We start from the raw sequence: 14,868 nt of genomic DNA on the forward strand, positions 1-14,868 counted from the left end.
CAGGGTAGAAGTGCAGAATGGGTTTTAGTGACATCACTCCAACCTCAATGATAATAAAGCTAGAAGATAAACAGGCCCATATGGGTCTCAACACCCCACTAGACTCCTCTGGGATCAGCTCTGGCCAGAGGATCATCGGTGAAAGGCCAAGGCCTCTGAGGTCCTGGTTCAAGTGTAGAGGCTAGGGAGGTGGAGGAACCCAAGTCAAGTCCCCAAAGGTAGGCTCCCTTTTAGGGGGGCCTACGTGGAAACTCAGTCACAGAGGATCACATGGGGCACAAGGGAGCCTCTACCTCCTCACAGGAGAGATGCCATCAGGAACTTTCTAGGGCAATTAGTGCTCCAAGTCAGAATTAGGGGGTGATCTGACCAGAGGGCCCCAAGAGTTTGAAGAAACCTCGCTTTGCAGGACAAGGAGGAGAGGGGGGCCTGAATCCGTGACTTTCTGCCAAGCTGGAAGTCCTCTGGGCGGTGTCGCTGGGCCTGGGTCCCACTCGGGAGTGGTAGCCTCCCAGCCTCCCAGCCTCCTGCCAGCCGGGGCAGCCCTGACATTGGGGAACAAAAGCTTTCGGTTCCTGTAGCAACGGCGGCTCCAGCTGCTGCAAAGTTCCGGGGAGGCGGGCGGAGGGCGGCTGAGTCACCGCCCCCTCCCCCCGCCACCCGCGCGGCACCGCCCCCGGGGGCTGGGGGCCGCCCCTCATCCTGCTCCTTGTGGTGGGAGGGTGGCCCCCACCCCTCGGGCCAGCCCACCAGCTCCAGAGGCCGGATGGAGGGTGTGCGCCCTCTTGGGTGCCAGAGCTCCAGCAGAGGGGGATCCTTGAGGACCCTGCCCCCACGGCTGGTGCTAGGGCAGGGGACCCGGAGGCCCCGCGTGGGGGGTCCCTGGCCGTGCATTGGCCTGGGCTTGACCGCACAGCGAGAGCCCAGGAGGCAGAGGGTGAGTGACGGGTGGGCGAATTGGAGCTGCCAGGTGGATAAACGCGACGGATGTGCTCACCGCCGCGCCCCCTCCCCCAGCCGCGGCCCCTCCCCAGTCTGAATGCCAGGCTCCTGGCACTAGGCCGCCCGGTGCCCCTGCTTCCAGCCTGCCAGGAGGATGGGGTCGATCTCTGCGGTCCCTGGAGACCCAGCTCTTGCCCTGAAGTGCCCCTCCCCACCGCTTGACAACCCATGCTCCCTCCCATCCCAGTCTTGTCTTGGCCTTTCCAGCTGCTAGAAAGCCTCGGATTCCCTCGTTGGTGCAGAAAGGAACCCCAGGCCTGTGGGGTCTGGGATGAAGGGGTCCCCAGTGTGCTTGGGCAGAGGGTGGGATTCTCAGATTTGCCAGGGGCAGGGGGCATGCGGTGAAGGGAGCCCGTGGCTGGAGGAGGGGATCCCTGAGACCCTGAGATTACTCCAAGCAGCTTGTCACCTGTCTCATCCCAGAGGGGTCCTGAGGGAGGCGGCCTTCTGATTATCCTCCGCATCATCCTCCTGACTGAGGTTCTTCCTCAGAGCTGAGCTCCATACCCTCCTGTCCAGCTCTGTGCCTGGAGGGGTTTGTGGTCTTCTTGGGCTTGCAGGTAGCAAAGCTACCCTGAGGTTTAACCCAAAGAGCCTTCAGAGGCAGCACCCTCCACCGCAGCAGGAAAGAGAGACTGTGAAGTTCTGAGAAGAAGGGGGAGAGGATGGTGTGAGGGCTCTCCCTGTGCCAGACCCTGTGCTGGGAGCTCACCCGGAGGCTGAATGGGAAGGTGTTTGTAATCCTGAGGGTAGGGATTGTGTCGCCTCTCCACAGAGGGGGAAGCTGAGGCTCATGGAGGCTACTCACTGCTAATAACCACTTGAGCTGCCTGTGAAGCAGGGATCCTTCCAGGTCCCTTCCCAAGGAGGTGCTCTCTGACCACTTGGAATTGGGCTCTTTGCCTTATTTCGTGGATGGATAGTGATCTAAAAGGGGGCCCCTAAAACATCTTATGTCACAGGAAGAACAATGAGGTTCACACATACCCAAGGTGAAATACCAGAATTGATGTGAAGGGGATGTCTGAAGGAGACTGAATGGAAGAGGGGACTTGGATAGAATTTAGAGGTGGCTCAGTCCTGAATAAGTCAGGTTGTGGCTCTGAAGGATGTGGACCTAATGCGTCTTAATGGGTTGGAGCCATAGAGTAGGGAGCAGTGGATACTCAGGAGGTGGGGCTGGGGGCCTGAGCCCTCAGTTTCAGGAATACAGAGGAAGGAGCAATGGGTCAGATCCTGCCTGATACTTGGCTGTCATATGCTGAGCTTCAAAGAACCAAACACCCGTGTGTGCTCACACTAGAAAGTACGTTTGCATTTGTGCGCATGTGTACGAGTGTCTGGCACTTGACAGCCTTGTACACGTGAGTATGTGCACTCTGTGTGCATTGAATTTACTCACCTGTGGTTTACACCAATCTCTGTGCATGTCTGTGTGCATGTGTATCTCTTCACATGCAGGACACCTGGCTACACACGCATCTGTGCATCCATGCTTCTGTATGTATGTGTGCAGGGCCCAGGAATATCCAAGCCCACACTTGTTGGTGTGTTTGTGCTTGGAGAGTCCCTGCCTGCTCTTAAGTAAGGGAGGTGAGGCCGCTTTTAATGAGCCCCCACCTCCCCTCCGCTGAGCTACAGCCATGGCCTGAATTTTGCAGCCTGCTTAAAAATAATTGGGGGCAGCAGGGGGATTGGATGTCACTCATCATCAGTGGCTGGCTTCGCTGGTGCCACACCAGGTTGGGCAGGCTGAATGGTTTGGGACAGGGAGGATGTGGGGTGGGGCAGGCCAGGGGTCTGGTCCCTTTTTCAGCTCTGGGAGGGTGGGCAGTGGAGACACCCCATCCCGGTTTCTGCTGAATAAATTCCAGGCGGGTCTTTGGAGGATGGGGTGGGGTGGCTTCTCCCCAGAAAGTGGGGCTGCCTTGAGCCTACCTCCGCACCCCACTGTGGCCCAGAAGGGGCAAGTGCGCATCTGTAGTTGGGGTTAGGCCTGGCTCAGAGTGGCAGCATGTGGGATCTGGGACAGTGAGGAACTCCTTGGATGCTACAACGGGATTGGAGTTCTGGGGTTCTCATTTCCTGTCCCCCGACCTCCAGCCACTATTTAGATTCCTGAACAGCCATGGGAAACCTGTCCCCTGGGTCCCTGGCTTCAGGGGAGCTGTGTCTTGGGACAATCTCACCACACCTGCGAATTATCCTCTGTTTGTGATTCAGTTCCCAGAGCTAATAGCTTGTCCATCTGGTCTGAAGCCTGAGTGGCAAGGAAGGGGGACAGTGCAGAAGGCTATGGGTGGAAGATGGAGAAAGCGGGCTGGGGCCTCAGGTCCTGGACTCCAGTCCTAGCTTGGTTTCCCTGGGGTGATCTTGAGCAGCTTGCTTCCCCTCTTGGAGCCTCATCTTTTCTTCTTTAATATGGAACAGCGAGGCTCTAGGGACCCGTCCAGTGCTGTGAGTGATGCTTTGGACATGAAAGAGGCAGGCATTCCTGGGGGCAGGGCTGGAAGTGGGGCTGAGCCAGCCCAGGCGCAGAACTCTGCTCTCTGGGCAGCTGGGGTGGAGGATGTGTAGGCTGTGGGCAGTGGCTCTGCCCTGGCCAGGTGGGTGGGAGGGCACCTGCAGTCCCCCCTCCCCCATTCCTTGTCCACCCTGGCCTGACTGCCTTGTGTGTCTGTCAGCATAGGGCTTGGGTCCCAGTTGCCCTCCCATACCTGGTGTACATTCACACCTGCTGGGAGCTCAGCTCAGTGCTTTGGGGGCAGGTAGAAATCAATAGACTGGTCTCCAATCTTAGGAGCTTGAAGACTCATGAGATGACTGAGCTAGCCCTAGGGAGATAGCAAGGGATAGAGATCACAATTGGGTGATGCAGACTTTCCTGCTGTGGGGGCTGTGGGAGCTAAGAGCAGGGAGATGGCTTGGTAGCCTCCCCAGGGGGATTGCAGGCCCTGAGCCAGGCCTTGGAGGATAATCCCATGGTGGGAGGAGAAGAAGGTTAGAGGGGAACAGCCGCACCCATTTTGCAGATGTCTGACCCCCTCGTTTCCACCAGGAAAGCCACAGCAGCAATAGTCATCACGTTCATACTCGCGATGCCCTCCTGTGGGCGTGGTTCAGGTTGGGCACAGTCCCCGGCACACGCAGGCGGTAACTCCTCCCCTTTCTCTCCCACTCAGTTAAGCGAGTGAGTGAGAATGACATTGTTCTGGGAATAACTTGAATTGCTCTGATTTATAAAAAAGCAAATCATTGTCAAACATCGCTGCTTTGACGATTACTGCTGGGTTATGTGTGACACGCCTCGCAGCTGATCACGACACATGGCGACTGAGAGCAACAGCTCTGGAGAATACAAGTTGGGTGGTGGGGATGGGGCTGGATCTGAACGTCAGGCCGAGATGTTTGCAGTTGATGGGACTGACAGAGGAACCACAGAATAATAATCACAACTGATGTGTCTTTTAAGAGCTTACAAGATTCCAGACACTCTCCTGAGTGCCTTCATTTAACAAGAAAGGAAATTGAGGCTCAGGGAGGTCAAGTCCCTTGTCTAAGATCACACTGGTGGACCTGGGTGACTTATCGCGGTCTTAACCACGGGCCCGTGACCTGCGGCTAGCCACAGGAGATTCAGAGCCCATGTTGGCTGTGCTTGGGGCCACTGACCACTGTCTCTCTCCACAGGGCAAGGGACATAGGATGACCCCAGCCTGTCCCCTCTTACTATCTGTGATTCTGTCCCTGCACCTGGCCGCCGCCTTCGACCCTGCCCCCAGCGCCTGCTCCGCCCTGGCCTCGGGCGTGCTCTACGGGGCCTTCTCACTGCAGGACCTTTTTCCTACCATCGCCTCAGGCTGCTCCTGGACCCTGGAGAACCCAGACCCAACCAAGTACTCCCTCTATCTGCGCTTCAACCGCCAGGAGCAGGTGTGCGCCCACTTTGCCCCCCGCCTGCTGCCCCTGGACCACTACCTGGTCAACTTTACCTGCCTGCGGCCCAGCCCCGAGGAAGCAGTGGCCCAGGCAGAGTCAGAGCTGGGGCGGCCGGAGGAAGAGGAGGAGGCAGCGGGGTTGGAGCTGTGCGGCGGCTCGGGTCCCTTTACCTTCCTGCACTTCGACAAGAACTTCGTGCAGCTGTGCCTGTCAGCCGAGCCCTCGGAGGCCCCGCGCCTGCTGGCGCCCGCTGCCCTGGCCTTCCGCTTTGTTGAGGTCTTGCTCATCAACAACAACAACTCTAGCCAGTTCACCTGCGGCGTGCTCTGCCGTTGGAGCGAGGAGTGCGGCCGTGCTGCTGGCAGGGCCTGTGGCTTCGCCCAGCCAGGCTGCAGCTGCCCTGGGGAGGCGGGGGCTGGCCCCGCTGCCACCACGCCTCCAGGTCCTCCTGCTGCCCACACCCTGTCCAATGCACTGGTGCCTGGGGGCCCAGCCCCACCTGCTGAGGCCGATTTGCACTCGGGGAGCAGCAATGACCTGTTCACAACAGAGATGAGATATGGTGAGTATGAGCAGGGCCTGGGACCGGTAGGTGTGTCCAGAGGGCTGATGGTGCCCATCTTGGTGGGTCCTGGAGCGTTCAGGTAGTTGTCCACTGATGTCTCCTCTGGGTCCAGCCTGGTCCAGGTGTTGGGGTCGCCAAAGTGGATTGGGGTTAGATCTCACTCTTGAAGGGTTTGCAGTCTTGAGTGGATGAATGGGGGCATAGATCAGGCAATGCAGCATGGTAAAGCCAGGGAGGGGACCCCTAACTGGACAGTCAGGGAAGGAAGTAATACAGGAGCAGAGATCAGAAGGACAAGTGGAAGTGAACCAAACCAAAGGAGTGGTGAGGGCAATCCAGGCAGAGGGAGCAGTATTTACAAAGGCCCAAAGCTGGAAATGATTGTGGCAGGCCCTGGCACTGCAATTGACAAGTTTGCCTGGAGGCTGGAGGAGGCAGGGAGCAGGGATGTCTTCTGCCCACACGGGTCAGTGATTTTTGGCCATGGCCCCAGGGTCAGGGCAGAGGGAGGCGCAGAAGAATGTGCCTGGGTGAAGAGGCCTGAGCTTCGAGGCTGCTTTAGAGGGCTGGCCTGGCTCAGCTCCCAGTGTCCCCTGTGTCCCCACTCTGGACCCACGTCTTCTTCTGGGACCAAGGCTGCCAGCTGCTAGAGCTTCCTGCTGACTGGGCGAAAGCTCTCCGAGCCCTTGAGTCCTGCCTGCTCCTGCTCCCACCCCAGCTCCCTCAGCCATGGCCACCTTCTGCCGACCCTCCTTCCTGCAGCTTCAAGACTCCAACGCCCTCAGCTGGGTCCTACATGCCTGCTGAATAGGGCTGGGCCAGGGACTGTCCAGTGGGCCTAGGACATAGCGGGTGGTAGGGAGGCAGATCTGGGATCTGGTTTCTAGCTCTGGTACTAACAGGGAGTTCCTGCCCCTCTCTGGGCTTCAGTTTCTCCATTTGGGATACTAGGTGCTAGCCTACCATCATGAGGTTGTCACACGGGAATGGAAGTCAGAAGGGGCATCAGGATCTGACAGAGTGTTTACAGGGGATCTTGTGTGAGGGCTGCTGGGGTATTGGAGGCATATGATCTGTTCCCATGCCTCTTGGGAGTTGGGAGCTGCCTTTGTTACCTTGAGTAGATCCTTTTTTTTTATATATATCAGTTTTTTCATCTGTAAAATGGGAAGATACCCCTGATTTAATTAGAAGGGGTGTTTATCATGCCAGTGGCTTCTCCCAATGCTTTGGGGGAAGAGCTTCTTGGTCTCCCCCATGAGACATCTGGCATCTTGCCCACCCATGGCAGGTGCCCAGTGCCCTTGCTCTGGCTTCTCCCCTAGGCCAGCTTGGCCTCTAACAGCGGTCGATGAAGCTGTCCGAGTGACAGCCAGGCCATGGGCAGGCTATGGGCCCTGGAGGCTGGCCTGGGATTTAGTGCCTGCAGGAAGAAATTGAATTTTGCTTCTTTGTCGAACATCGGCGGAGAGTGCCAGGCGTATATCAGGAGGTTTATGGTTCTTCCTGCCTGGCCACAACTGCCTGTCACTCTGTGGGGGCCTTCCCCATTGTGCTCGGCAGAGGGCGGGTTCTTTTGTCTGGCTTTCCCTGCAGTCCATCGGCCCAGTGGTCTGCAGTGGATGGAGCAAGGCTCTGCCCTCCTGGGCGGGCACCATCCGGGCAGGCTGCCATGTGGAGCACAGAGCCAGGAGCAGCCAGCTGGGCTTGGCTGAAGCCGGAAGCAGGAGTTGGTTGGGAGCCGGGGTGTCTTTAGGGGTCAGAGGGGGCTGGTGACAGGAAGGGCACCATCATCCCAGTGTCATCAGAGCCTCTGAGGGGCCTCTGGGACTGAGGGTGGGTGGACATTGGATGCCGGTTGTCCCTGGCCATGGGGCCTGGTATCTTCTCTGAGCAGGAAGCCCTGGACTCCCAGCTCATGCCCCTTGTCCTGCTTGGCATGTTTCCTGGCTGCTCCATGGGGTTGCCTGCAGGGAGGGCTCTTGTGGGGCATTGTGGGGTGATGTGGCATCACAGGTGGGCTCACAGGGTGCACTGGTGCCCAGAACTGGGCTGGCACAGCCCTTCCTCTCCTGTGGCAGGCAAGAGGCTTTTCCTCTTTGCCACTTCTTCCGTCTGCCCAGCCTCTCAGGGGCAAGAGTTGACAGGCACACAACTCAGTTTGTTCCATGCAGCGCATGGCATCTGAGGGCCAGTGGCATCATCAGGGCCTGAACACTTTGCCTGGTGGCAGCACCACCTTGGCCAAACCCTGGGCCTCACCTCCATGCTTCCCTCCACCTCCTCCCCACTGGGCCAGTTGGACACATGTACCAGCTGCAGGAGAACTGGCTGGCACATGGAGCTGCCAGATTGAGAACAAGATTGGTGGGATGGTGGTGAACAAGAAGAGTGAGGCCCTCGTCCCAGCCCCTCTGCCAGGCACTGGGACAGCGGAGTCAGGCTCACCTCTGGGACATCCTGGGTAGGACCAATGGCAAGGCCAGGCAGGGTGGAGCTGGGTTGGTACTGGCAGAGTGGTGAGGCTGGGAGCAGAGTGCCCTCGCCCTTCTCAGAGCCGAGTGTGTTTGACAAGAGGGTACAGGCCCCTGTTAATTTCACACAAACTGCTTTTGATAGATCTCTTGTTATTTTTGGTGAGTTGAGCCATAAATTTGTGCCATCTTGCTGCTGCAATCTGTTAAGTGGGGGGAGAGGAAGAAAGGGAAGGCAGGCAGGAAAGAGCTTGATGGAGGACGGGCACGGAGGCTGGCTGAGGCCGGGGTAGGGGGGTAGTTGTGGAAGTGGGATCAGCTGCAGAGCCCTGCTCCTGGGGGCTGGTCGCCAACCTGCAGTTCCTGCCCACCGACCCTCTGGTCCTGAGATGTGGCTGTGTGGGGTGACACTTGGGAGAAAGTCTTTCACTCTTACAGCCTCCTTCCTCCTTTGCCACACTCCCTGCGTCCTCCTCAGGGGCACTGTCCCACCCTTGGCTGTTTGCTGCTTAGTCACCCTCCCTGTCATCTAGGCTCCATTTGGGAGGCCTGACCACCAGGTGAGTCTCGGGTCCCCTGAGTGTCAGGCCTGGGAGGCAAGAGTGGGTTCAGATCCCCCCTCTGCCACTGCGGCTGCGTGACTTGGACAAGGTGCTGGCCCAGTGGTTCCTCCTGATCTCTCTGGGTGTCACTCCCCTGATTCAGCCCCCAGTGACTCTCCACTGGCCCAGACTCCTGGGCCTGGCATTTCAGCCCCACCCCTGACCCAGCTGCTACCTGCTTTCTCTCTGATTCTCTCTCACTCTCTTAACCCGGGCTCATCACTGGCCCCGGAACTCCCTGCTTTCTGGCTTCCCTGCCTTTGCTTGGGCTGTTTCCCTCACCTGGAATGCCCTTCACCCCAGTTTATCCTTTGTCCCATCCTTCCAAGCATAGCTCAAGCCCTGTCTCCTCTAGGAAGCTGCCTCTCACCTGCTCAACCCAGTCCTAGATTGGCTTTCTCTTCCTTGCTCAGGCCCTGCCAGCTTCCTCTGGCCAGCTTGGTCTGGGGCAGGAAGCAGAGCCCTACCTTCCTGTATGGGACTCAGACATTGGGGAGGCAAGGCCTTTCTGAGTGGGGTCGTGGGGAGACCTAGCTCATGTTGTACATTTCCTGGAAGATCCTTCCAGCCCGTATCTATGCTACCAGAAATCTGTGTGCTCCATCACAGGATGGGGAGTGGGACACAGACTCCCCCAGACATCTGAGTGGGGATCGAGTCCTATCCCATTCATCGCACATGTCTTCATGTCTTTATCAGAGTGGAGCTGGTGCCAGGCCTTGGACCGGCTCCGAGTGAATGAGATCCGAGGTGAACCAGACACACCTTCTGCCATCTGGTGGGAGAGAGTGACCACTAGTGTACAGTGGTGGTCAAGGCCACAGGGTTCAGCCCTGGGTTCAATCCCTGACACCACTACTGACTAGCTGTGTGACCACGGGCAAGTTTGCTCCCCCCAATTTCATCACCTATAAAAGGGGGATAGCAGAGCTCTTCTGCTGAGTAATGATGAGGATTAAGCAAAAGAAGGTGGGTAAGTGCTTGGCACTGTACCTGGCACGTGGTCAATCCCTAATAAATAGTTGTGTGTTGTCATAATTTCATGTGATAGGTATGATGTGCGTAAGCCAGATGTCAAGGGAGGAGGAAGAGTGAGGGATTAAACCACAAAGAAGGTGATTCTGAGGGGTTTTGAGGAGTAAATAGGAATTCACTAGCCTGTGAATCTTTTCTTTAAAGCAAATTGCTTTTTAAATTGTACGTATTAAAAAGAAATTTCATATCGTCAATGGAAAAAGAGTTTCACTTGTCTGAAATAGATGATAACCAGAGAAACAACACACTGAAAACAGTGATATTAAATTCTAGCTAGAAGCTCATCTCTCCTGTTAGAAAGAGAAGTTAGCACGTGATGGGGGTATGTTAAAGTCTCAGACTGCACAGAGACCTTCTTTCTCATGCATTTGGAAGGATTAAAAGGAAGGTGGCCGTATACTTTATCATCTGAACCAGAATATTTTCCAGATTATAATTACATCAAGGTGGCAGGAGCAAACTGCACTATCACAGGCAGACTGGCAAATAGTCACTCTATTAAAGAGAGACCTGGAAAGGGGATCACTTCCTCAGACCACGGCCTAGTGTTGTTTCATGGCACGTTTGTGAGCCTCCCCAGATCATTTCCTGGTGCAAGGGGAAGGGCTTTCTAGGTAGAGGAAACAGCCTGTGCTGGGGTATACAGTGTGAACATGCTGGGTGCAGGGAGCTGTAGCAGACTGACGTCTACTAGAAAGTAGCCCCAGAGGTGGGAGATGGGCCCGAGGCTCTGACTGCTGCCCCCAAATGCTGGGACCTCACCCTGTTGGCCAAGGGCTTTCAGACAGCGAGAAGTTGGCATCATGGAGGAGGCAGGATGAGTCAGATGTGGTCCCTGCTCTCTAGGAGCTCCTGGCCACATGTTGGAGGTGGCAGGGACCCAGCTAGCTCTGTTGGGAGGCTGGGCAGATAGGCCAGTAGCTCTGGGAGGAAGTCATCAGAGGGGGACTGGCATCCAAGCTGGGGGTACCTAGTTGATTTGGACTGCAGAGGTAGAGCCTGGAATTTACAAGAGCCACCTTCCTCTGCCCCTGTCCCACTAATGCACTACTGAGGGTGAGAGCCAAGGAGGGACATGACAGAAGGGTTTCAAGGGGATCGTTTGATGCTTGGGGCTCCGGGGCCTGCATTAGGGAGGACGCAGAGGGCCCAAGGAAGGGAGGACTGCTTTGTAAGTTGCACTGCTCTCTCTCCGTGGAAGTGATGATTATCGTGGTTATTTTTAACACATTCACGACAAAGGAGGCTGAGGGGGCTGGACTGTGTGGAGTTTAGGGGGCAGGTTCTGCAGAGCACGGCATAGCAGGTGTGTGCAGTTCTGCTCAGATGGCGGAGCGCCTGTGCCCACCCAGTGTCAGGGGTGAGACTAGAGGCCCTGTGTGGTTGGGGTGGAGGAACCCTCAGGGATATTTGGCCCATGTTTGCTAAATGCCCATCTTGTGTCTGGCTGCTCAGAGTGGGGCCATCTGTGCTAGAAGGTCAAGGGAGATTGAGACCCTCCCTCAGGACCCAGGAGAGGGATGAGCCCAGGAGACTCACAGCTGTAGCAGGAGAAGGAACCCACACACCCAAACCTCTGTGCAGTCAGCCTAGGGAGGCTTCCTGGAGGGGGTGGCACTTGATGTCTAGAAGATTTTGGCAGGCAGACTGAGGCTGAGGAAGGGCATTCCAGGAGGAGGGGACACCATTAGCAGATGAGTGGCGGGAAGAAAGCATTTGCATGTTCAATGGATAATGACAGGGGTGGCAGCCCCTTTTCATTGAGAACTTATTATGCTCCAGGTGGACCATATCTCTCATCTTTTATTCTCATGATGAACCTGTGGTAGGAAGCGTCATCTCTATTTTCAGTTGGACATTTTGAAACTCAGAGAGGTGAGGCGACTTGCCCAAGGACACACAGCAAGACTGTACAGACTTGGAAATCAAACCTACATCTGTCTGGCTCTCAGATCTGTGTCCTTCCCATTGGCCCACGTGGCCTCCCAGTGTGCTTGGATGCCTGGTTGGGAGAGGGAACCAGGACTGAACAGGTCAGCAGGGGCCAGGGCATGCCAGGCTCAGAGGTTTACACTGTGGCTGTAGCAGTGGGGAGCCACTGAAGTTTCCTCAGCAGAGCGTATGTGGCTGGAGCTGGGCCCCAGGGGATCACTTTGGAGGCTGCAGAGAATCAGTCTTACCTGGGGAAGAGGGGGGAGTAGATGTGCAAAGGAACAATGGGAGAGTGGTGAGAAAACAGGATAATAGAGGCAAGTATTGGGGGGCTTTGGTGGGTAAGGGAGTAACTTGAGATCCCGTGGGAAATAGGAAAGGCATCTGTGAGGAGGTCGCAGTTGAGCTGCATTTTGTCAGAAGTGGCACAGTTCAGTGGAAAGAGCACAGTCTTCGGAATCAGGCAGGCCAGGGTTCGAATCCTACATTGGCCTTTCTCCAGGATAAGCCCTTGGAACCTGTACCTCATTAGTGAAATGGGAGAGCCCGTCCTAAGGGGGATTAAATGAGGCAATGTGGAGCACGCAGTGACTGGCGTGTAGGATTTGTGTATGAAATGTTACCTTCTTCAAAACAAAACAAAACAGAACAGAACAGTTAAGAGATCATCCAGGGCTGAGCGGGAAAGCGGGTCCCAGGCAGCAGCCAGGTGGGAAGGCTGGTGGCTTGTAGGACTGTGAGCATCAGAACCCCTCGTCCAGTCAGCTTACGGTGCTCACTGGGCAGGACGCTTGGGGCCTGGGTGTGCTTACACCCCTTCCTGGACCCTTCCTTGTCCTCTTGGCCTAGCTTCCTCTCACAGTCCCGCTGCTCTGGGTCCAGAGCTGCCTGGGGCCTGCACGTGGTGTATGCTGAGTAATTGTTTGTCTCAGTAGGTGACGTCTCTGGTCTCAGGTGTCTTCGTCCCCCCAGGGAGAACTGGCTTTCACCGGTGGGCAAATACATTGCTGGTCTCTCCTCTGAGGGAGTCAGGGTTGGGAGGAAGGGAGAGTAGTCAGTGCAGGCCCCAGCTATGTGGCCTTGGGCTTGTCCCTTCCCCTCTCTGGCCCAGCCCAGGAGGCTAGAAGAGGACTCGAGAGCTGGACCTGGGACATGGGGTGGCTTCTAGAAACCACTGACACCACCTCTGGTGATATTGTGGGGCTGGCCAGCAAAAGTAGAGGACGTGGGCATCACAGGAAGCAATGTGGGTCCACGACTAGCAAGTCAGGCTGGTCTCTCCCATGGCCGTGTTTGATGGCGTTACTGAATGCCAGGCTGGGGGATGGAGTGCGGGGTGCCACAGACAGCAGTAATGGCCAAGATGCCAAAAAGAAGCTGGATGAGAAGACTCCTGGCTGGATATGCAACAAGTCCAATGGCATCTCCAGCATGTTTAATAAATCAGTGTCAGACTTGGGGATGGTCTAGGTGGAGGGCTGCAGGGCAGAGCTGATACTCTAGTGACCCCCAAGGGGTAGGGGGAAGCTAGGAGCTGTGTGTTCATTGGTGTTTATTGATGTTTCTCCCAGCCAGATTCTGTGCCTGTGTCCACCATGGTCAGGGAAATGGCTCACACACAGCTTTCCTTCGAAAAGGGCTCTTGGGTGAGGGGAAGTTCAGACACTCAGAAGATGGACTCATCTGTGGTGAGAGGGTACATACCAGAACGGGTAGCCAACTCTGCCAGGGGAGTGAGGGATAAGGAAGACTTATATACAAGAGGTCATTTGAGGTGGGTTTTGAAAGTTAACTAGGAGTTTTCCAGGCAAAGAAGGTGAGGAACAAGCCGATTTGAGAGATGATGACCCTGTTTTGGGCATGCTGAGTTTGAGGGCTTCCGTCAGGGGACCTGTTCAGGAGGCAGGAAACTATACAGAAGAGTAAAGCATGGGGCATGGGCCTGGGGACAATGACTTGGGAGCAGCCATTCAGGGGGGATTAGTGAAGCCTGGAGGAGAGGGTGTTGTACTGTGAAAACAGGATAAAGTGTGGTTGCCAGATGGGGGAAGCAGCAGGAGGATAGACAGTCGAGGAGGCGGGGACAGAGGAGCCAGAGAGGTAGGAGGAAACCAAGAGAGCCAGGGAGGGGAAGGTTTCAAGGCCGGAGAGTCCGCAGGGCCTAGTGCTGCCGAGGGGTCAAGCAGGACGAGGCCTGCAACGTGTCCCTAGGATTTAGCAACAAGGAGGGCACTGATGACTCTGTCAAGAGCAGTTTCAGCAGAAAGATGTGGTCAGAAGCCAGACTGCAGTGGATTACCAGGCGAAGTGACATTTGAGCTGGGACGTACGTGAGTGGCAGGTAAGAAATGGGAGTGCCAGCTGTGGACCACTGAGGGTTGGTGAAGAGAAGCCGAGGGCAGTAGCCAGAGAAGGCAGGAGGGTCAAGGGAGGGTGCCCCTCCAGACCAGAAGGGGCCCAGATTTGTTCACAGGCTGCCCGAGGAGAGGAGAATGCTGACGAAGCACTGAGGGGAGAAAGGATGATGGATGGAGGTCTCCTGAGAAGGCAGGAGGGCTTAGATGCAGGACCAGGCTGAGGCGCTGGCCCTTCTGAGGAGAAGGGCTACAGGAAAGTGTTGGGTAGGGGAGGTGGGGCGAGAAGCTGGGGGGCTCCCAGCCATGGCCTCCGCTTTCTCTGTAAAGGAGCTCCTCGCAGAGAGGGAGTAGGCAGAGATGGGCTTGAGGGGAGAAGGCAAGATCTGGCCCCACGCACCCAACGGATGTGCGGCCCTGAATCTATGGTGGTACCATTGGGCACGGCTGTAGATTTCTTCAGCAGGCTGGGTGTGGACGTGGAGAAGGCGGTTTGTCACAGGGCTCTGGGGCTGGGGACTGGCTGAGCGGGTGTGGTAGAAGGGCTGGGTTGAGGGGGTTCAGGAGCTGCCAGGTATGGCACCAGCAACTCTGTGGTCCTGATACAGGTAGGGCCCAAAGTGAGGCCAGGGGGAAGGGGAATGGCACATGCTGTTCAAAGGGAGGGGGCCCAGGGGACTGAAGGGTGATGGCATGTGAGGGTGCAGAAGGGGTGCAGGTGGTGAGGGGAGGGGAGATGGTGAAAAGAAGCCAGATAGTTACTGCCTTCTGAGCATCCCCACATCCAAGCAGGGCACTGAGGGCTTCATGGCTTCCAGTCAGGGAATCCTCAAGTCAGCCCTCAGGGTAGCGGGTTTTCTGAGTATTGGTCTACAGAGGTCAGAAAACAGGATCAGAGAGGCAAAGACACTGGCCCAAGGTCACACAGCTGTCCACGCCCCAGTTGGGACTAGGGTTGCCTGACA

At 56.5% G+C, this 14,868-nt stretch overlaps 1 protein-coding gene across 1 annotated transcript in view; it reads left to right on the forward strand.

The window, feature by feature from the left end:
• The first annotated feature begins 821 nt into the window (after positions 1-821).
• ADGRB2 (adhesion G protein-coupled receptor B2) overlaps positions 822-14,868 on the forward strand; it is a 32,992-nt gene continuing 18,945 nt past the window's right edge. Inside the window, exons 1-2 of the mRNA XM_006196911.4 lie at positions 822-937; positions 4,693-5,503. Of these exons, the coding sequence (XP_006196973.2) occupies positions 4,708-5,503 (796 nt within the window). The 5' untranslated portion in view covers positions 822-937; positions 4,693-4,707. The remainder of the gene's footprint in view (positions 938-4,692; positions 5,504-14,868) is intronic.

The sequence above is a fragment of the Vicugna pacos genome, chromosome 13, assembly GCF_048564905.1.
Source record: "Vicugna pacos chromosome 13, VicPac4, whole genome shotgun sequence".
Taxonomy (NCBI): Eukaryota; Metazoa; Chordata; class Mammalia; order Artiodactyla; family Camelidae; genus Vicugna; species Vicugna pacos.